The sequence below is a fragment of the Musca autumnalis genome, unplaced genomic scaffold, assembly GCF_047663935.1.
Source record: "Musca autumnalis isolate F117 unplaced genomic scaffold, ASM4766393v1 scaffold_4, whole genome shotgun sequence".
Classification (NCBI taxonomy): Eukaryota; Metazoa; Arthropoda; class Insecta; order Diptera; family Muscidae; genus Musca; species Musca autumnalis.
In genome coordinates, this window is record NW_027411977.1 from 248,701,848 (window position 1) to 248,726,640 (window position 24,793).

General features: G+C 34.1%; 1 protein-coding gene across 1 annotated transcript; it reads left to right on the forward strand.

Annotated features, from left to right (window-relative positions):
* Positions 1-73: 73 nt before the first annotated feature.
* bmm (brummer) lies at positions 74-24,005 on the forward strand. The gene is made up of 8 exons (XM_073980912.1): positions 74-937; positions 19,480-20,162; positions 20,233-20,399; positions 21,773-21,881; positions 21,949-22,037; positions 22,102-22,153; positions 22,229-22,433; positions 23,131-24,005. Exons 1-8 carry the CDS (start codon positions 778-780, stop codon positions 23,475-23,477), a joined length of 1,812 nt encoding a protein of 603 aa, XP_073837013.1. The 5' UTR covers positions 74-777; the 3' UTR covers positions 23,478-24,005.
* Positions 24,006-24,793: the final 788 nt, after the last annotated feature.

Sequence of the window (24,793 nt, forward strand, 5' to 3'; positions counted from 1 at the left end):
GAAGTCATCCATTGTGCTCAACTCAACGATGATTGTTGCGAGAGAAGACGTGAGAACAAAAAATCTATAAATACAGCCAACAGCAACCAAACCAATTCATAACAAATCAAAATATTCTATCGTGTGTGTCATATTGTGGCGGCTGAACAAATCCAAATAAAATTAAATTCAAACTTTATACAAAGAAAAAGTTAATTGTGTGTTTATAAAAATTCACTGTGCAAAACTAAACAAATCAACATTTCTGTTGTAAATTTGTTTGTGTTGACGCGACTTTTTTTAAGTTGAAAGTTAAGAAAACAAATAATTGGAAGAAATAAAAACAAAACGAAAGTGAATAATAGAAAAAGGCAAAACAAGTTTGTTTTGGCCGAGAAAATTACACACAGCCAGCTAAAGTAGCAACGAACTTTTGGAAAAAAGGAAAACGCGAAATATTTTCGCGTTTTTTTATTACAAAGCAAAGACTGTGCTAGCAACAAAACTAAGTTTGCTGTGTAAAACAATATCACGTTGCAGTGCCGTCTCCCCGTATAGTCATCATCAATCCAGAGACAATTGTTTAATTTGTCGTGGTCATTTGTTTTTGCCTACAATTTCCAAATAAACAACAAACAAAAGCGGTCAAAGCATCGTCATCATCAGTGTGCGCTGCAAATAAATAAATAACATTTAATTCGGTATTATTATCATTTCTGTTGATTTGGGAATCATCAGCAACGGAAAAAATTTCTTTTTGATTGATTTCGTTACTTTTATTGGACTTTTTATTGTATTATGAATCTATCATTTGCTGGCTGTGGTTTTTTGGGTATCTATCATGTTGGCGTGGCCGTGTGTTTCAAAAAGTATGCCCCTCATTTGCTGTTGGAAAAAATCGGTGGCGCCTCTGCTGGTGCATTGGCAGCTTGTTGTCTATTGTGCGATTTGCCCTTAGGTAAGTGACCATCAACAATATTGCGACCCTTATTTTGTATTCTTTTTAATAATTCGGTTTTTTGTATCAGTAGGATTTGATGTAAGCTTTGTTACGGAAATTTTAACTGGTATAGAAAAACACTGACACGTATCAAAGTAATATTTAATGGTTAACGTTGTATTTATTACCTTACAAGTATAGCTAACTTTCCCCCAAATATGTAAATTTGTTCACAGCATAATTCACTTGGAGCAAAAATGTGTCTAAAATTCATTCTCAGCATAAAAAAATAGTCAGGTGTCGTGGTAACAGCATATTTTGGATCAGAAACAACTAATTCCCGAAAACATAAGTGCCAGCGTAAGCGTACCTCCCTAGTCTAGTTGTTATTCAATAAACAAAACAAACATTAACAGTTTTGGGGGGCTTGTCAGCGTCACCACTGGCAACAACAACTCTACTATATACCCCGTATATGTATATTTGTTATCATCCAGTTTAAGCAACAAACAACGTCAATACCACCAGTACTTTTCTAAAACGCAATAGTTTTTTGTTTTTAACAAAAAATATACATAAGTAGTTCTGCTATACACTCTCTCTTTGCCATAGCAATATGATTAAATCTCTTGGAATTTATCTCTAAATTTTACTCTACCCACTGGCAAAACATATTGGAGAACCTCGATTGTAGGTCATGTGCTCGCTCCAATAGAAATTTAACGCCACACGATTATGGGCATAGGCCTGACAAACTTTAACGGTTGTGCGTTGTGGGCTGCGGTCATAATAGAGCTTTGTAAACAATAAAAAATAACAACAACAATAAGCAAAAAATATTAGATTTTATTTATAGAAATTACGAAATCACACTAACAACGCACAGATTCTACAAAAAAGAGAAGATATAACAAAAAAACATATCTAGGAAATGTGCGTATTTTGTTTTTTAAAACTATTGTAATGTTGTAGAAAACTTTGTGATAGATGTGTGGGGATATTGTTGTAAAATATTAAAACTTTGGTTTATTTTTAGAAAAAGTATTTGGAAAATATGAAAAGATGCATATTAGCATGAGCAAGGTGAATCTTCATACCTATGACGGGTAGGAAGTTAAAAACGAAATTGAAACTTGCATCATTTAGGTTGTCAATTCCATAGAATATCTGTCAAATAAATGACGTAAATTCCTTAAACACCTGTTTTAAGTATATACAAGTGTAAAATGCATTTACGATTAAATATTTAGTTTAGTAGAAACAACATATAAAAATATGCGGGTGGACATCCTAACCATTATTGTTGAAAAACACTTCAAGGCGACATTGAAGTTTTTAGAGGTAGTTGAAACCAAACTGTGCAGCATATAGGCGACAAGAAGAAGGTACCATATCATTCACCTAACAAATATAGGATCGGGAAATCCGATCATAAGCCTGCCTTTTTTAAGTCAATTTTGAACCCCAAAATCTTAAAGATATTTAAAAATAATAATTCCACCTAGATGATCAAAAAAATATTAGCATTTTTTGGCTGTCATATGTCTATATGCACTTTTTAAATTACAAAAATATGTGCAGTATTTTTGTAAACCTTTTTTATCAAATCCAAATAATATATTTATCCTTAAACCACAAGAATAGATTTCAATCTCAATTTTGCCAGCTCACACTCATTGAAACTTATAAGTTCTACAAGAAGTTGTACTTATACCTAACAGTTATGAGATAATCGAGTATTACTCTTGATATAAAAATAGTTTCATATAGTATTATTAATGTATGATACGCAATTTATTGAACTTTTATTTCATCTATAGTTTGAATAAACATGATGTGGGGTTAAAACAACTCTAGATAGGCCATATTGCTGCACGCCTTGATGATAATTTGTAAACAAAGTATGATGACTTGTTTCTTCTTTTTTTCATTATTGGAAACCCAACAGTATTATTAAGAAATTCTATGGGAACATCAATGAACCTCATTGTTTCCAATGTAAAGAATATTGATTGCAGATTTATAAAAAAACCGCACACACAAACACTCATATTAACATGTAAAACAATTATTTTCAATGCTGGAAAAATAAATTGAATCAGAAACATACTTGTTGGACTTAATAGTGTCATAATATTCTAGTTTTCAGCTATCTTCATTGCTAGATTAGGTGATATCCGATATCCTTTACATGGCAACAACAGTTTTTTATAGAGAGTACGTATCATCTTGCTTATTGTATAATATTTGTTTACACGTACATACATTATCATCATTTCTCATTTGTTGATAGTATATCATAATCTGTGTATGTATTTTATTGGACCACTCATAGAAGAGCTTCACTTGTCGTGCAACTCTTTGTATTTTTTTTTTCCAAACAAAATGATCGTATGATGCCAGTGCCAACAACAAGTGTTTGTTATTTATTCGTTCTATAAATATGCGTCTATGTGTGTGGTCTTTGTGTTTGTGGATGCACATTTGCAATTTCCACACGTTCCCCATATCCATCCACACTGTAACCATGTCGCCTAGTTATGACTTATTTCCTTAATACGTAACATGGTCACGTTTCACTGTGTAGATTTTTCAACGTTTGTTGTTCTGTTTTTTCTTTTTGCGGTAAACACTTTGACAATTGGTTGATGAAAAAATACCAAGGAAGAAATTATTGCTACCTTATTTTCAGGTTCTATAGATATACCCCCGTTCTCTTTGTTATCTACACGATAAACAAAACCAATTATTTAATGTTTGTTTTTGGACTTTTTTATTATACAGTAGAACATTAATATAAGAACAAACTATAAAATGCCTAAATTCCATATTTTAAAGCTTATTTTGCATAAATATATTGTGATGTCATGTATTTTGGTTTAAACCGTCTTTGGTAAGGCTACGAGGTTGTGGTTGTCGTTGTTGTCATCATATCATAGCATCATATAAACCTACGTAGAAGCATAAGTTTAATGCTGGGTTAGCAGCCGCTGGCCGAAACACTATGGTTCCGGGTCAATCCGGTACGAAAGAAACCGCTGCCGTGGGATTGAGGTGTGGAGGTTACGAGGAGTTGAAGTTTGGCGGTATCCACTAGTTGCATACGAATGCTTCAGGGCGAGTTTGTGCTAATCATTGAGAAGACTCTGTCCCATCTTGGAACGATATTCTGCACATTGTACTCAGTACTACTGCATACTTCGAAACGAAGTTAAAGCTTAACAAACTGGTTATCTTGTTCTGCAACGGGTGATAAATGAACAATCGCACTAATCATTCCTGCTGGTTCAGTGTCATGTAAATCGATATCAAAAACTAATTCATATATGCCTACCAAGGTGCCAATGATCTTCTGTTTAACCCTGCTTCTACGTTTGGGGTCATATGATGACCCATAGTTTTTAGCATCTCCGTGTTTCGTACTGGTGGAATATAATTTGAAGTTCTTACTACTAAGTGCATGAATTTTTGAGATATACTGACTTCGATTAACATTAAAAATCGTTTAAAAACTACATATTTGCATTTTATCAATAACAAGGTGTGGGTCAAAATGTGATCCGAGCATAACATATGTAATTATATCCTCCACCATATGGAGGGTATAATTAAATTTGTCATTCCGTTTGTAACACATCGAAATATTCGTCGGAGAGCCTATAAAGTATATATATTATTGATCAGCATAAAATTCTATGTCGATTTGACCATGTCTGTCTGTTGAAATCAATATACAGCTCGCAATTTTAAAGATAGAGAGTCAAAATTTGGTACAGAAGTTTTTATTACTTGCAGGATGGTTGGTATTGAAAATGGGATATATCGGTCCACGTTTTGATATAGCCCCCATAGAACGGTACCTCCCGATTTTCGGTATTTTTAAGGTTTTAGCTTCATTATCCTACCAAAATGGCTGAAATTTGGTACGTAGTCTTCTTTAGGGGTAAAAAACTTTCACCCAGAATTTTGTCGGTATCGGTCCACACCTTCATATAGCCCCCATAGAACGGTACCTCCCGATTTTCGGTATTTTGAATGTTTTAGCTTCATTATCACACCGAAATGGCTGAAATTTGGTACTTAGTCTACGTTGGTGGTATAAAACTTTCCCCCAGAACTTTGTCGGTATCGGTCCATGCCTTCATATAGCCCCCATAGAAGGGTACCTCCCGATTTTCGGTATTTTGAACGTTGTGGCCTCAATATTCCACCGAAATGGCTAAAATTTGGTATTTAGACTTCGTTGGGGGTACTCATACTTCCCCTTTAAATTTGTCGGTATAGGTCCACGCCTTCATATACCCCCCATGGAAAGGTTCCTCCAGATGTTTCGTATTTTGAAGGTTGTGTCTTCAATATTCCACCAAAAGGGCTGAAATTTGGTATTTAGTCTCCAATGTGATATAAAACTGTTCCCCAGAAATGTATCTGTGCAGGTCCACGCTTTCATATTGCCCCATTTCTGACTAAAATTAGTCGGTATAGGTCCACGTTTCGATATAGCCCCCATAGAACGGTACCTCCCGATTTTAGTAATACTGAAGATTGTGACGTCAATATCCAACCGAAATGGCTGAAATTCGTTATTTCGTTTTCCAAGAGTTATAAAATATTCCAGAAGAGTATTATCAATATAGGTCCACGTCTTCCTATATCCCCATAGAAGCGTACTTCTTGATTTTTGATATTTTTTAAGTTTTAGCCATATTCTTTTACCGAAATATAGGAAATTTGGTATTTAGTCTTCTTTGAGTCTAAAAACATTCCGTCAGAAATTTGTCGGTACAGATCGACGTTTTGTAATAGCCCTCATAGAATGGTGCCTCACATTGTTTTACCGAAATTGCTGAAATTTAGTATTAAGTCTTCTTCATACACGAAAGAAAACTAATTATTCCATTTTACTTCAATACAACTTGTGGTGGAGGGTATAGCAAGTTCGGCCCGGCCGAACTTAACGCCGTTCTTACTTGTTTTTTTTCTAACGCAGTATTAGGGTTAAATGTTATATGACTGATTTTACTTTATTTATACTTTATATTACGTTTTAATACTACTTGCCTTTACATGTTTCCCTATTGTATCCGCTAAAGCTAACCTAAGGCTGACTTAAGCTTCTTATTTGAGTATCGTTATACCCATCCCAATGAGGAGTGTCAATTGGTCTATCCATTGTTATTATTTTACTGAAAGTGCTCATTAGCCTTTTTAAGTAGTAGAACTGTGTTATCTCTTGGGTTTTATGGCATTTTTTTGTTCATCGTCAATATTAATTTTTGATTGCCTTGCCACAGTGCAAAGGTTTTATATATAATTTTTATGCCCTTGTTTTCCTCAATTACAAGTACATGCGTCATATTTTCACATTAAAAAAAATAGATTATAAACAAATAGATATGTATAGGCAAAAGGCAGGCAATACAATGGCTATTTCAAAAGGTTTCTACAGACCAATTTTATAAACTTTCGTTCTTAACTGTAGATGTGCCATAGAGGCCCCAGCCAATTGCATTTATTGTCAATAAAATTATTTTTTTTAATGATATCGGGTTTTGCCCCTACAGACACAATTGGCAATTGGCTCATAAATTGTCATACGATTTGCGATATGAAGAACAAAAAACAATGTTCCACCGCACATTTACAAAACTAAATCATCATTATTTTATTAACATTCAATTAGCACAAAGAAAGACTATGATAAGCATATTTTGCAAACACCTTGCACCGTCGCATGTTTTTCATTATTCGATTACAAAAATTGATAACTTTGGAAACAAAGCAATAACAGTTGCAAAAATGCACTTGTCAGAATATCTTTTTGTAAAAGTTTGATTACTTGTGGGCATATTTATTGTCTAGAGTAGCAGTGCAGGTGTAGATCTAAAGTCATTTTCAGCAACAAAGTGTGACACAATTTTTAAATTAATATAGATCACGTCATGATAATGTTTTAATTTATGATGCAACGAAAGAAAAATATAAGGAAGCAAATTTTGACGACATTGTCTTTATTTTTACCTAATTATGTCAGATAATAGCTTGAGAAATTAAACACGCAACGCGTTCATACAAATTTGTAACACACTTTCCCTAAAAAATTGTCTAGACAATCATAATTACTATTTTCTCTGTGTGTATTTGAAATATTCATTGGAATCTTGTTTGTCTGAATCATTCATTATTACCATTTTGCTTACATGTTAATGCTAATACATATATATTGTTGTTCCCTCGCTCTTTTGTAAAATATTGAGATTGTTGTGGCAAAAAAATAAAATGAAAAGAATGAGTTCATTTTCTAACATCTGTTGCCTCAAATTGATAGTAAGCTTTGCTAGTGGTATTAGTAGGTTATAATTGATAACACGAGACCTCATATGTCCAACAGTACATCATCATAATCATCTCCATCATTGTCAGCTCGCTAAAGCGCTTTTATTATGCTTACGCATTTTATTGTTTTTATTATTATTTTTTTGCTATTTTCTAATCATCATTCTTGACTTAAGTAAACCATGATCACTTGGATCATTTTTTTTTTTCAATTAATACATATTGTGTAATTGTTAGAGATGGGAAATATGTAAATACCCAAATGGTAAATACCCATTAAAATGGGTAAATTTGGTACAAATGGGCAAATACCCAGGTATTTACCCAATATGTGGGTAAAAACTACAGAAACTAAAATCATCCAATCGGACGCGAAAAGGCATTATTTTAGCAAATTTTAACTGACTATGAATAAAATTACCTTTTTTGGAAATGTGAGTAGTTAATATTTTACCAATTTTCGTCCATATTTTTGGTAAATCTCTCATATATAGTTACAGAGTAATTTTTGACATATGAGGGCTTTTAGAACGGTTTGTTGAAGTCCTTATTGCGGAAAAACGTAAATGCTGGATCGATATTCTTATTTTTCATATATATATGATGGCTTAACTTTTGATTTCAGCTGCTAATCTTGGGATTTTGGTCATCTTCGACAAAGCTAAAATTGCTGCGGTCTGCATTGATTTTCTTCCTACATACAACTCCAACGCTCGATTTTACATATAAAAAGTATAGTCCGCGAGGTTAAACCGCTTTTTTTGTTCTCTTTTTGATTTTCTGTCTGACAGAAAAACAAAATTTTCATTTCAAAATAAATTTTTAAATACCCAAATAAACACCCAAAAAAGGTATTAATCTGGAATTTACCTGGTATTTACCCAAGTTTTGGGTAAATACCGGGTAGAATCCCATCTATAGTAATTGTATAGAGTAATAAATCAAAGAAACACAATGTAGGTATTTTTATTTTAGTATGAAAGTATTTTATTCCATTCTTTTTTTGTGGATATTGATGCATGTTTAATGACTCGATTCGATTATGTCAGAATTTTTATTTGAATGTGAGGTGTCTATGTTAATAAAAAATAATTAAAAGTAGGAACAAATTAGAATTTTTATTGAATTGAATAAATATTTTGGTCTTTGGTCTTTCACATGTGTATATTACGCATAATAACATTTTGTAATAGTTTTAACAAAATATCGAGTACGCAAAAAACACACATGTCTGAATTCGGAATTTTATTTTAATAAGGAAGGGGTCTCTGTTACAGTAAATTAAAAGTAACATTAAAAATGTCAAACATTTGAATAAATGTTCAGGTCTTTGGTGTTTAACTTGCGTATATTCCGCATAGGTAATCATACATTGACGTAAAATAGATTTCTGTATAAATGTTGGCGTATGTCTTCTTTAATGAATAGTTCTGCGTTAGTATTACTTTTGTGGTATTTATACCCTCAAATTTGATACGACCAAAATTTACCTCATCGAAGTAATGGTTTTAGACCCCAAGTATGTTTGGACGAAAACCAAAACCACAATTTGCAGTCGGTTTATATCCAGCGTAATCTCTCGTAATATTTTCTCCAAACAAAGTTTAACTTCGAAGATGGGTTATATCGATCCTCTCCTTTGGATACAGCTCTCTAAAGTTCAAATAATTTCGCTGCAATGCAGTCGGTTAATGCCCTCTACATTTAGGCTAACTGCGATACAAATGTGTCTCATCGAAATAATGGTTTTGGACTCCACATATGTTTGGACGAAGTAAGTTTCAGACAAGTTATAGTCTATTTAGCTCCATAATGTTTTTCTTGGGCAAGTCCATGCTTAGGTTAGGTTAGGGGATGTGCAGCCACTAACTTGTGACTGCGTCACTCGGAGACCTTCCGGTCCATTGTGATCATCCAGTAGAAAAAAGCTGCAAGAAAAGAGGAGATGGAAAAGAGAGGATAGGGGGAGGAAATAAAAAAAGACGAAGTTGTTAGAAAAGTATAGAACGAATAAATTACAAGAAAGTTTAAGAGGGTAGGAATAGTTTTAGAGGAGGAAAAAAGATTTATTTTTAATGGTAGGCAGAATAGTTGAATTAATTTACGCGTTCAGGTTGCGCTGCCCCAGCCACTTCAGATTTTTGATGATGTTGTAGATCACAGCAGGTTCCACAGTTGAGTAGAAAGTTAGACACGGTGGAAAGTGAACACCTACTAACCTATGCCGTCTACGAGCCAAGACTGGACAACGACACAGGATGTGCTCAATCGTCTCTAGCTCCTCCTCATCCTCACAGAGTCTGCAGTAGTCAGTAACATCCTCATCAAATTTGATGGTATGGGCCCTGATATAGCAGTGTCCAGTAATGACTCTCGTCTAGGTTCATTATGCCACAATTCACTGGCTCTTTCGTCAGAGAACGTTTCAATTTTTTAAATAAATGACAAATGGGTGGTTTGATAGAGTCAGCGATAGCTAGATCTGTAGACTGCGATCCTCGTCTAGCTAATTCGTCTGCTCTTTCATTACCCAAATAGTCGCGGTGTCCTGGTACCCAGCATAGCCGGAAGCCGTTAGTTAGCGTTTCCAAGGCTGATCTACACTTAAGGACGACATCGGATTTGATGTTGCAGGATTTGATGGCTTTAAGAGCCGCTTGACTATACACAAAGATAGTCACCGGTTCAAATATTTCTGCATCCAAACTTTTTATCAATTCCGCTGCCTTCCAAATCGCGAAGATTTCAGCCTGGAAAACACTACAGTTGCTGTCTAGCCTGTAGGTGTACTCAAGAGATAGCCTTTCACAGTAGACGCCAGCCCCGGTACCTTCCTCCATCTTGGAACCGTCTGTATAAAAAGCCAGACCGTCCAGAGGGGGGTTACTGTGGTTCCAATCGTCTCTACTAGGTATAACGACGTCTCTATCGTCAAATCTCAGGACTGGTGATATATAGTCCCTCAGTTTCCCGCTTTGGTTCACATTTATCCCTGATTTGTTAAGGATACATCCATGGTACAACCGCGCCAGAGATCCTGTTCATGCAGCCGTAGGGCAATGCGAGTTGCCTGACACTTCATGCTGAGACTCAGTGTTTTTAAGTTCAGCATTGCGTTCGGAGCAGCCTGTGGTATGCTCCTGGTGGCTCCAGTTATGAGAATCGAAACAGCTCTTTGTACCTTGTCAAGCCTACCGGATGTCGATTTTTGGCGCAGTGAGTGCCACCAAACAAGAGAACCATAGGATAAGATGGGTCTAACCACGGTGTTATACAACCAGTGTATAATCGATGGGTTTAGACCCCAACTTTTCCCATGCTTCCAGACATAGTGGTCGAAAAGCTTAAAAATCATGCGGTGACCAACAAAACTGAGCTCGGCAACTTTGAGCTTTAATACAAATCAAATTTATTTTTTAATTGCTTCCTATTAAAAATATGTGAGTAATCCTTCATTATATATTGCTATTTATCACGGACCCAATAAATGACACCAAAATAGGAAGTACAGACTCCAGCAGACCAATTCCAAGACTGTATGTAAATACAGAACAACATAGTGGATAGGCCACGGTTTCAGAATACAAAGAAAAGGCTAACATTATCAAAGCTTAATATTTGGATAATGAAACTTTTAAAAAAATAATGTCTTAACTATATTCCAGATGGTGCTTTCGTTACGGTCATCTATGACCGTATGAGAACAGCCACACAACAAACCTACAGCTTTTCTGTGACCAGAACGAGTAATAGTAGCCATTAATGAACGAACACACATTTTACAATGAAACATCAATCTTTCCACAGAAAATGACCCATCCAAGGTATCTAATAATAGTCATATAATTTTATTTCAAATACAAATCTTTTAATCAAATCTTTCAACAATATGCTAGTTGTTTTCTTGGGCGAGACTATAAATTATGTAGTATCGGCTAAATGTTACCTTAATGATTTCTTTATTCCAATATTTACGAGCATTAGATCTCTTCTTAATCCCCCGTCATAAAGCAATTTAAAATTCTTACATCAAACCGGTTCTTAAGAAATATGTATATTCAAGTCGTATAATGCCTTTTCTCTTAAAGTAACAAGTAATTGTCTGTCTACCTGGTGTTCTAGGAATTGTCTTGGAAAATTTTTGATTTTTCAAGGATTGAGTAATGTCTCTTAACAAAACAAGTCTATAAAAGTTATACTAGAATTCAGGGAGTTCCGTCACCTAGTCTCTTAACAATTTTATTACCAAATAAAGTAAGAGGTTTTCTTGCAGAAGATTTTGTAGGCCTCAATCTTCCAAACAAGAAACTTGTCGTTTCAAGAGGATTTAGCATTATTCCTGACAAAACGTGATGACTCATCCATCACAAACCAAAATAGTGATGTCATCTTGTGGGGATAAAATTGTATTATTGACTTTATTGCTTTGAAAATGAATTTCTCAACAACCCTCGAAAATGTTTTCTTTGTTTTTTTTGTTTTGTAAAAATATACCGAGTAAATAATATACATGCATAGCTCGTTCGCTCTTTTTTCCATAATTATATTGTATGAAGAGCATAGTATTTGATTAGTTTTTATTATAACCTTGTCTTAAAAACGATGCAGAAAAGAACAACAACATAACAGTAAATGTCATTACAAATATTTCATAAATTGTCGTAAATAATATGGATTAAAATCGTTTAAAAGGTTTGATAGCTAATCTCTTAGATAGACTGTGGCCTATGAGGTGGTGGGGTTTGACGTCAATTTTGACTTTCATTCAAATTTCCTTGTGCTGATAAGCCTGTGTTCAGAACAATAGATTTTTTTTTTGCAAAACCCACATTTTCATTTGTTTACGTACTATTTACCACCTATGTATGTAGTATATAGTAAAGCGCGTGTAAGCTATTTGTTGTGGCTTATCAGTTTCCTCGTTTAGTTCGTTATTTCATTGTTGAAAATATAGTAATATTTTTAATTAGTTCGATTGAATTATTACATTAGAAGTAGCATATATGTATGTATGTTTATGCAATATATTTCAATTAAAAAAGAAAGTTTTTCCCTTTCCCAGTATTTGATAATATTTTTTTAAATATTCAAAAGATATCCCAGCAAAATAATTTGGAAGAAGTACAATGTAGACTAGTTCTTTCACGGCATGTTTTGATGCAGTTCTAACGAAGTCGTGAAAAAAGCACTCCATTGTCCACATTTTAAGCGCATTAAGATGCGATCCAACGAATGACATCCATTTCTCACATTTTAACAGCATCCGGATGCAGTCCAAATGAATTCGTGAAAAAGGCACTCTGTTCGTTACATTTTATTAACAGTTGTTAGAGGTGCCTACAAGCACATAAGTCAGTTCGTACATCCCTACAATTCATCCAAAAACATTTCCAAAATTTTTTTATAAAAGCTCCGTTCCTCTACGTGCAAGAATCTTCAAATTTTACCACTTTTTACTCGAAAAGTGTTGCTTTAGTTGATGTAAGCATACAATTGTTATGAGAGCAGTTCACAACTTTTGCTAATTTTGCAACTTTTGCCATTTTTAAAAGTAAAGGAAGAGTCCAAAAATAAAAAAAATTGTGAACTTTTGCGGTAACTCATGAGAAGAAAATTTCCTATTGGACTGCTGCTGGAGTACATGTCCCCTTTAGGAGATAAAGTAAAAACAGTTCAGCTTGGATTAAATGGAGAGCGAAGGAAACAAATTCAGTTGTGATTGAATTTAATGAAGCTATTTCATAATTTGTGTTAATGTAAAAAAATTCTTATTATTCGTGTTTTACACAAACAATAAATTATTTTTATTTATTCTGGAATATTTTGCAATGGCTTGCATTTTTATTGCATCTTGGAACTGAGTGATAACCCATTCCGAAGAGTGACTTTAAATTCACATCCAAAGCAATGCATCAAAACACGTGCTTTGGATACAAATTGGACTGCAACCTTTTCTACCCTAAAGTTTAGTTAAAATGCGATTCCAAAGGGTTAGTTAAAAGGCTATGCCAAAGGTTTTTGTTAAAATGCAGTGCATCTTTCAGTAGTCACGATCTTGTAAAAATCATGAGTGAAAATGTATAATTTGATGAACATCCAAATCTCTTGTACATATGATTTAACTGCATCTTTGCAGGCAAACTTTTTGCTGGAATATCATACGGAAATATAGAATTTGTTATGAATGAATGGCCATTCGTTTCTTCTAAAACAAACTTTGCACCTTATAAAGATAAACGACCCCATTGGTTTTTTTTTATGACGAAATTATATACTAATTGCCCTCTTGAATTTGGTGATTTTTGATTACTTTAGGAAAGTATTTAAGTAATTGACTTTTTATTGTTTACTTAATGGGGGCATAAAGATGACAAAAATGGTAAATTTCTTCATAATTGGACTATATGAGTCAAATTCCAGTTTCATGTATAATATTGCCTGGGTTCTATGAGGATGACGTCAGTCAAATGTAACTTTTTTATTTCACGAAATATGAAATTTACTATCCCAAATTCTCTTTCCAAATACCAACTTTGAGTCTAAATATTTAAGAATTTTTTGTAGTTCTATCTATTTGTATGGCTTCAAATTGAGAGGAAACTCTCAAATATTTAAGAACTTTTGATGACAAAAACATTCTTATAAGCTGAATTACTTTAGCTTCATTTCATTTATGACTTCTACACAGAAAACAACTAAAATTTTCACATTTGTTCTATTCAATGTTCTAGAACCTCGTATTCAATACGTTAATTTCAACTTTCCCTTGTGCCCTGTTAATATTTTCAATTTCATTCAGAAAAAAAAAATAGTGTAGCCTTCGTGTGGAAGAAACATTAACAATCTTTGCATTTCAATTTGATTTGTTTATTTTGGGAACGAGTGGTGAGAGGTATTTTCTAATTTCACAAAACAAACTGTCTAGAGTGACACCAGACATGATGTGTTTGCCTGGTATGCCGGAAAAAAATGCATTTCTTTGGTTTCCCTTTTTTAATTTCCATTGATAAACATAACAACATCAACACCATGGAGAATGGCTACGTCAGCGACAATTTGTAAATGTTTGCCTATTTTGTGTTGTTATAAAAGTGGCCACTGCTTCTATTCCAGAGTAGTATAGAGACACAAAATCATACGATTTTGTTTCTGTTTTACAACTGGGTGGTTTTATTTTGTCTTCCGCCGACACCAGCCCAGCTGTAAGCAGGCAGTGAGAGTGGAAGTTTGTTACGACGACTTGTTGTTCGGTGCGTAAGCATTTTTCCTCTCCACAATGTACCAGGCGCGATTACACATTGTGTGTATTACTCCATATGTAATGCGTCGGATGGTGTCATTAGCTGCATACCAAAGAGTCAGTCACACTCTCTACGCAACATGGGTACTTGTTTGTTGTTTTCTTTTTTATTAATTTTTTGGAGGAAAGTGGTGTTGGCCTTAAAAGCATTGAAGAATGCAGAAGTCGTCATCAGGCCATTTTCATGTTGCCATATCATCAGGCATTAAACCGGTATTTTACCAAACATTACAAAAAGGGGGTGTGTCTCTCTGAGAGCATTTTCCTCTGCTTCCTCAGTCACCTCATATTACATATAGAAAAGTAACAGCACCAGTAGCAGAATAAAATATGTGTTGCTGAAGGTTGTTGACCGTCGTATGGGCTGCTAAGGTGGATGATGAGGGCTATGCGTTTTCTAGACGACGACCTACATTTACAAAATACCAGACAATACCGGAATATTCCAGAAAGTTACATTTCATTACTAGACAAAATTCATTGGAATGCTGCTCATCAGGGGATGAGGGCAGGGTGTTTTAATATGTTTGTTTATTGTTATGTGTGTGTGTGCGTCTGTTTATGCAGCTGGCCTTCATATTTTATGGCCGTCCGACTAACTAGCAACATAACAAATAACAAGGGTTTCTTATTTTACCTACCTGGCCATGATTGACTCATTTACACCTTTCCGTTGAATTTAGATGGCCTTGACCAAGAACTAGAAATAATGCAATTTATTTAAACTATTTTTAAAGACATTGAATTTGGAAAGAAGCAATTAAATGGAAAAAGACATCTGCAAGTAAAAATGTATTTATTGTTGCGAATATTTTTATGAAGATCCCTTTCGATAACCCATCATTCGCAGTACTGGTCAAATGTAACGAGACAAATGAATGTAAAAATTTGTAGGTATATTAACAACCGAATAAAATATAGAGAATCAACTCCAACAAGTATAAATACTTTATATATAGGCTGGTGCAGAGTTAATCGTGGGCTTTGTGATTACATTTCTGCCTTGGAGTTATTATTACAAGCTGTAATATTGGCTCTAGTGTGGGTTTTAAAATTCAGATTCACAGTTTTCGGCAAAAACAGCTCTCAATAAACTAATGTTGGTACTTAAATTAATTTTAAAAGATGAAGATAAGACTTCAAGGTAACTTGTAGTATCAGCACTGTGACATCAGCATTGTGACATCCACTATGAGCTGTGATCAGGCCGTTTAGAGGTATGTTCTCCGTTTTCAGTCACCTATTTTGGGATAAAATTGACCTGCATAAAAACTATAAAGATATTGAGCTGGCTAAGCAATCAATAGATATTGAGAAAGAAAACCTACAAAAAATTTAAGACAATATGTTTATCCTAAGTGTTTTAAAGCGATCCAATTATCAAAATATTTAATAACATGTGAATAATATTTTCTGTGTTCCTTTACGTGGAAGAATCTTCAAGTTTTACCGTTTCTTACTCGAATATCGTTCCCTTACCTCAAAAAGACTTTTAGGAACATGTGAATCGATACATTTCGATATAATTATTGTTTTTCGACCAAGTGTTTTAGAACAAATTTTACAAAAAATGATAACAAAGTATAAAAATAACCCATATGGTCCCCGCCTTTGATCATATTTTCATTCATGTTATTTTCCATAAACAACAAGAAAAATGACACAACAATTTTGAAATTTGACACAAACAAGAAAAATAACGACAAAGGGAGTCTGTCTTGTTGTGGTTTTAGAATTTTCCAATTTCCTTGAAGATTTTCACATGTGTGTTATTCAATACACATACTCAAAAGCACGTGACATTTGTTTTTCATAGCTACTCACATAGCAGCGGTGGGTAACCAACCAACCACATTGTCAAGATCACCTGTTTGCATAGATCGCATAAAAAGTTGCTAGAGTTTTTACCATTGACTACTGGCTTGAGTACAGGGCTGGGTGTGTGTTATCTCTATTTCAATATTTGTGTAAATTGATCACGCCATACTCTCCTCTCGGTGGTTTTTGTGTAATACATATATGTATGTCCATGCTGTATATGAGTGTGTGTTTCAATGGGTAATGTGGTTTTTATTATAAGAAAATTGGTGGAGAGGGAATTACATACCTCCTGATAATAAACAGCAAACTTAATGGTCGGTCGGCCTCTATTTTTATGGAGGCTCGTCACTGCTATACGCATTTTTGTACATGTATGTGTGTTTCTGACTGGCAGACTGTTGTAACCGTCAGTAATTGTGTGTAGGCGCCCCTGAATGGTTTTCGGCGGCTTTGCACCCGTCCCTATTTTTAGTAGTTTTCCATGCCGTTCTTTTTGTAAACAAAAATTACGAAACATACGCAACACATGCCATGCTCGTTTGAACAAAACAAAAGCCACCACATTTTTGAAGTATTTTTGTAAAAAAATAGAAAAGTTGAAGGTCGGTTGTTTTGTATCTATACAGCGAGACCAGACATCTCTCCCTCTTCATTTTTTTCGTATAGGAGCAACAAAAGTATAGCACGTTGGGTCCACAAATATGCATAACACTCCTCATATAGGAAATGGGTGTGTATTATTCAATGAGAGATTAATAAAAATAAACTCAAACGGCTTGGTTGACGGTGGGAAATTTTGCTTGTAAGTGTGGCGTAAATAGAAATATTTTTGTTGACAAGAAATTAGAAACTGACAAATATGTGGCGATGTTGAATGTGATAGATTTGTTGTGTTGTTGTGAATACCACTACCACTGAAAAATAATGCCCAGTTTGTTTACAGTTTTGGTATGCACTTTTCGTAAACAACTTGGTAGTATACAATAATAGTTTCTTATTTGTTTAACAATAATATTTCAATTAAATAAGGAAGAATCAGTTTTATTAGAAAATTGATATTATTATCTATGTTTGTTTAACTCATATCGCGATATGTATGTTCGTTCAATGCACACATCTTATCAATTTCGATTTGTCCTTGTTTATGAACTACATTTTATAGATGAAGGTCTCCAATTTATATAAAAATTGGCCTACCCTATATTATTATTAAATCAAAACAAGTAAAAAAGTATCAGTCGGCTTTACCGACAGAGATATACCCTCAGCCTGTGTATATTGAAACAATTTTTTCCCAAAATACGTATGTATTTAGGGAGTTTAAAAAATTTTGTGCGTTTGAACAGACAAAAATGTTGTTTAGGATTAAAGATCAAACGTTTTGCGGAGGAGATACTAAAAGGAATGGATCGACATTGACCGTTATGGTGGAAGTGGATCTCCAGCCAAAACATATGGTGCCATAGGGGGTTTTTACAATCTTCGGGCTGTTTGCGCAAGAAGTATGAACTTGCCCCTAAAAACACTTTTACCATCGTAATTGAGGCAGCGAATGCAAGTTGCTTCAACAAAAATCAAAGTGATTCGATAGCAGGTCTTAAAGTGAACTTATCCGAAATTTTGTGTGGGAGGTACCGGATAGAGTGGACAAATATAGTCCATATTTGAACCTGATCTATATCTGGTAGATATATTTGGATGTGTAAAGTATAGACCAATTCGGCCACTCCCTTCAGGAGATACCGTACGAACAATTTTTCCGAACATTTTTGAACTTTTGTGGGGGAGGTACCTGAAGCAGTGGACTGATATGGCTTACCTTCAAACTTAAACTATGTTTGGACAAAATATTAACAAATTTTGGACCGAATCGGCAGATCCGTTCGAGAGTTATCTTGCGCTCCAACCACATCACATGGGGTCATAGGTGTTTTTTTGCAACTTTCAGACTAATTTCTAAGGAAGTATGGACTTGCCCCTGATGAAACTTGTACCGTCGTATGGAGGGCAGTGAATACAAGTTGCTAAAATAAAAATCAAAGCAATTCGAGAGATGGCCCTAAACAGAACTTTTCCGAAAATTGTCTGAAACACATTTCGTCCAAACATACTTGGGATCTAAAACCATTATTTCGATGAGGCACATTTTTCCCGTATTAAAGTGTATTTCTATAAATTTGTCAAGAAATCAAAATATAGTAGATTCTCGCAGGTTCTGAGACGAAAATTACACTTGCAAAGTTCAATTCAATGTAAAATTCACAAGTTTAAGTAATTAACAAACGTCATAGCAATTGTGATGGGGCATTTTTGATAGTGTATTAAATTCGCATTAAGGGATTTTCATCAGACAGCTTATCTCTTTGTTTGTAAATTCATTTCTTAGTATATATTGGCATATACAATGAAACTGAAATCAAACTGACGTCATTTGAAATAAGTCGCTAACCTCACCACTAAACCTTAAGCAATAAAAATGCTAAGCAGAAATTTGAAAATCATATGTAGTGGAATTATGTAACTCATTTTTCGAGTTACCGACAAATATCGATAAAATTAAAATGCTTATAATTTCGATAATTAACAAAAATGTTCAGTAATGCCTGATTTAGACTATGCTGGATTTAGCAAATCCAGTGGATTTAAGTTGTCATTTTCATACAACACATGTCAAATAAAGCCAGATAATTGCTAAATCCAGCGTAGTCTAAATGAATTTTAAGTTACCAACAAAAATAATAAAGCTGTTGCTAAATCCTAGCGATAGCAACAGTGCTGTCAACTTTTATTTAAACTTTTCATTCATAATTTTGCGTTTTAATTTTACCGATTTTAGTCGGTAACTCAAAAAACGAGATACAGAATTCCACTACTGATGTATTTCTGTTGAATATATGCTGTGTTCCACAACCTGCAAGAAGCTACTATTTTTTACTACGATAACATTTTTTCCTTTATGTTATCGGAAAAAATAGTAAAACTTAGTAGATTCTTGCAGTACTGGAACAGACCAATAGTAAACTAATTTTTTGATAGATAAAATACTGCTGATAACATAAATCATACTAATTCACCCTCCACCCTTCCTCTATATATTTTACAGGTAGCATGACATCCGATTTCTTCCGTGTTGTAAACGAAGCTCGCCGTCATTCCCTGGGACCATTTAGTCCATCGTTCAACATACAAACATGTCTCTTTGAGGGTTTACAAAAACATTTACCCGAAGATGCACACAAACGTGTAAGCGGTCGTCTGCACATATCCATGACCCGTGTTTACGATGGTAAAAATGTCATAGTCTCTGAGTTTAATTCCCGCGATGAAGTATTACAGGCGTTGTTGTGTGCCTGTTTTATACCGGGATTCTCGGGAATATTGCCGCCAAAATTCAGGGGTGTACGTTATATGGATGGTGCCTTTTCCGATAATCTACCAATTTTGGATGAAAACACAATCACCGTTTCACCATTCTGTGGTGAAAGTGATATTTGTCCCCGCGATCAAAGTTCCCAGCTCTTCCACCTGAATTGGGCCAATACCAGCATTGAGATATCTCGCCAAAACATCAATCGCTTTGTGAGAATTCTATTTCCTCCCAGGCCGGAGTTCTTATCGAAATTTTGCCAGCAAGGATTCGATGATGCCCTACAATTTCTGCACCGTAACAATTTGATTAATTGTCGCCGCTGTGTGGCCGTGCAGTCAACATTTGTAGTATCTGAAACTGTGGCCCAACCTCAAGAATTTGATCCCGAGTGCAGAGAATGTAAAAAGCACAGAAAGGTGAATTTTTTTGAAGAAAACGAAAAGTAATTCAGAAACCTTAACATATATCCCTTTTCTTCAATTTCAGGATGCCCTCTCCTCAAATATGCCTCAAACTGTGTTAGATGTTATACAAGATTATATAGAGCAGGCCAACAAGGGTTTGGCCAATTGGCTGTTCAAACATCGTGGTATCAAACTATTATCCTTGCCAGCCACAGTTCCCATAGACTTTTTGTTTGCCACAGTTTCAAAGTAAGTTGAAATATCATAGTAGACAACACATTTGTAGGTGGTATACAGTCAAAACTCGATTATCTGTGATGGTGGGGACCGGAGGCATTAGGAATAATTAATTTTTCCTGACAAATCGGATATAGTTTCTAATATTTTTATTGACATGCTTTTGAAAATTAATTTTACTAAGCATTTCATGTGGACCTTAAGAGATTCTAGACCATTATCTTCTGCTATTGGCTGGACTTTAAAACGCAATATTAATAAAGAAAAAATTATATTTTCAAGCCTCCAAATTTATTAAGGCTTGGGTACATAAGCCGCTCGGCTTTCTTACTTAATTCATTTCTGGTAAAGGAATAAAGAAATGACAGAACCACATTTCAATTAGGTCGAACTTGGTCTTTGGTCTTTTACGAGAAATGAATTAAGCAAGAAAGCCGAGCGGCTTATATACCCAGGCCTTTAGTATTGCATTTTAAATACAGGCAATATCAAAAGAAAATATATAATGGCACATAGCTTAGAAAAGTTCGCCTTTAACTTTAATGATCACCTTTAACTTTGGGATAACCAGAAGGTTAAAAACGAAAAATGAAAACAATAACAAAAGAAGACTTATAATAATATATGTATAAACCTTTAAAAATAATTAATTATGTCTGAAGAAAATTTTGCAGTTTTCACAGCTAAACGATGTAATATTAACAAAAATTTTGTATTTACCGCTTCCGGATTATGGTGGTTTCCGGTTAATCGAGGTTCGACTGTATTATGTGGTCAAAGTTTTGCCTTTGCCTGATTCCATTTATTTACTTCTTTTTTATAGAACTTGTAAAACGCTACCAAAACCCTTTGGAAAAACATTTGCAAGCGCGTAAATCATTCCCAAACATTACGAAGAATGTACATTTAATTTTATTTTATTGAAAAACAAGCAAAAAATAAAACAGAACTGAATTTATAGATGAAATAATTAGAAAATTTTGTAAACACTTACCATAGTATTAAGCAAATGGAAGCTGGAGCTTCTCGTATCTCATTGAATTGAATGTTGAAGTATTATTTAAGCAATTTATTTTTTATATTATAATGAATTTCAAAATTATTATACGAATAAACATACAAAATCTAAACAATTTTGTTTGATTTTAAACCACCTCTCTTCACACACTACTGCCTGTCCGAATCTCTTTTTTTAATTCCTTTCGTATCCAAAGACAAAATTTAAATTTTTGCAAATGTTTCTCCAAAGAGAATGCCAAACCTTTCCCTCTTACAAAAACAATTGTTGCAAGAATTTGGTTAATTTCCGCAGTCCCAAATTCCCAAATTATTGTTTCTTCTCGTTTTCCCTTCTAATTCTCAACATAACCCAAATCTTTTTTCAGGCTTAGTTCTTTAACTCCCAAATTAACGAAACAAATGCGTGTGGTCGTTGACGATTTTGTAAATCAGTTAAATAATGCCTTACACGTGCGTTTATTAAGTAAAATTACGGTAAGTAATGGGAATAAACATGAAAAGATTTCATGTTCTAAAGTTAATGTCTGTTTTTATTTTTCAGATCTGTGATCCTCCCCATTTCGATACGACTGGTTTGTTACACTCGAAGCGTTTATATGGTCCCAGAGTATCAATACTTGTAGACGAATGGTGTGTACATATAATGAAATATAGTATGTATTAGTATTAGAAATTAATTATAATTTTTTTTTAGTGGTGCTTCACCTTTGGAAGATGATGTTGATCATTATGAGCACGTTTTGAAGGTAAGAATGGAATTGTAAACAAGTTTATGAACAGCAGTGTTAATAGTCTCTATGTTTTTTCTACCCCATCTTTAGGTTACTACCCACAATGATGCATTGTATGCCTACTATTACACTGATGATAACACAAATAAAGTTAAAGTTACGGAAATTTTTGATATGACTGAAAATGTTGAATTGGCCGATATGAAACAATACGAAGGTTCTGTAGAAGATCATCCAAATCCCCATCAGCATCATCATAATGCAGTAGTCAGTGAATGGAATGGTGTTGAATCAGGTAATTTATTATATTTGCCACCATCTCTTTTTTACTTTTCTGCTTTGAAATTGTGAAAATAAAGAAAGCACTTCATATTTTGTACAAAAACTACCCCAACAAATCATGTAAATAAAACAAAATTTATTTTCAATTACAGTACAAATAATACCCACACCTCCTGATTGTCGTGAAGATATTTTTTGACTGTAAATCCTTGCCTAACAAAAGTCATCCAACACCTATCATCCATACATGCAAAATTCAGACTACTACCACTCCTATATACCTATTTATACCTTTGCACCAAAATTATTTATATAAGATTCATAAAAAACAATAACAAACAAACAAATCAAGCCACGTGATCGTGACCTATTGACAAAATCCTATGTGTACAAATATCTATTCGTAAGCTGACCGATTACATTTCCCTATGACCTTTATATTCAGTTTTAATATTAAAAATCAAAGGTAAAATGAATTGCATTCTTTTATTTTTTCGATACCGTAGAAACTTGTGCATGTCTATTATTAAGTCCATTGTTCATCTCGTTATATATACGCAGAGAATGTGGTAACAAGTTTTACTTGGCCTTTTTATTCACTGCTATTTGCATTGTAGACTATGGTTGAGGATTTTGTGTCCACTTTTCTTCTTCTGTACATCCCGTGAATTTCAACTAACCAAATTTTAAAAAATTCTTATAATTTCCAGACTTTTTCATTGACCAACAATCCCATTCACCTGAAAGTGAAAATACCCCGCCAAACACAGACCTATTACCAGCCTCCTCAACACTCTACCCAGTACAAAGAGAAAACGAATTATTAGCTGGTGGTCACAACGACTCCGGAGAGGAAACATGTGTTTTCAGTGATCCCGAAGTGGATCAGCATTACGATGGTAATTCATCGGTATTTTCATCGAACATTCATTCTCCCACCCAACATCATCATCATACAGCTCAACTGAAATTGATCTCTACGCAACAGGAAACACTAACAGGTTCCACCGCCCATCCTATGACGAGCTCCGATGAATTATGCATAGACATTGAATGAAAAACCAAAATTTCCACAACATGTACTACCCCCTCACTATGTCTCTCTGTGTATAAATGTCGTCGTTTGAGACCAAATGTTTATTTTTTTTTTGTATTTATTTTATAGCAATTTATTGTGTATTTGTTGTATGTATATATAAACCATATGGAAATCAAGAGAATTTATGTTGAAAATACTATTATTACTACAGATGGAAGCTCAGAAGCCAAAGGTAGATAAAGCTTAGCTGAAAATGCCTTGTAAAAAATACTTTGTTTTATATAAGACATTCTTAAGAAGAATTTCGATTTTATCGGAATGTTTATCAAATGTTGTATTTTTACAATTGCCAATTAATTTTCTATCATAAATACCATGTTTACTTCTTCCTCCCACTTCTTCCCTTCTTTCTGTAAACGCATTATAAGCTATTGTAGAGTTTATTATAACTATTATTTGTATTCTTATTCAATATTGCAATGTATGTACCTTTATTACAATTTATAGTAACGTTTAAGAAAGCCATTTACAAGTACGTTAATCAAACGAAAAGAAATAATGAAAATAAAATATACATATTTTTATAAAAAAAAAAACTACAAAAAACTGAGTTTTTATTGCAGCTCTTCTTTCAACTAGCGGAGCAGAGAGTGATTAAACCCCAGCAAAATTAAATGGAAGTGATTCCATGTGAAATCATGATTTCACTGGTTCGTTTGCATGAGTGCGAAAGGAGTCGTGAAAGATCCGATCTTTTTCATCGAATTTTCATGAGTGCAATTGAAGTCGTTAAAGATCCGATCTTTTTCATCGAATTTTCATGAGTGAAATTGAAGTGGTGAAAGATCCGATCTTTGTCATAATATTGTCATGAGTTTAAATAAATTGATAAGTACCCGCACAATAAATTATCAAATACTTATGTACCCGAATAATTGTGTACTTGCAGAAGTAATTGTTAAAATGAAAATAAAAGCCAGATGAAAGTGATCGATAGTGGCAAAATTTATATACTTTAATTAAAAATACAATGTAAATTGATATAAAACAAAAGAAAAATATATTTTTTGTTCGGAAACCTGTTTCGCTTTGTGGATATTAAAAAGAAGTATGAAAAAGACCCGGTCTATCAACCACGAGCTCCACCAGCCGACCAACACCGATATAGTAAAACATATCGAGCTGCAATTATTGGGTTGGCTGGGCCATGTCAACAGGATGGATAAAGATGCCACCGGTATATTAACATGAGTCATTTGACGTTACGCCACCCGAGGGAAGAACAAAACTCCAATGGAAAGATCAAGTTCAATATGATATCACAAAACATGGCA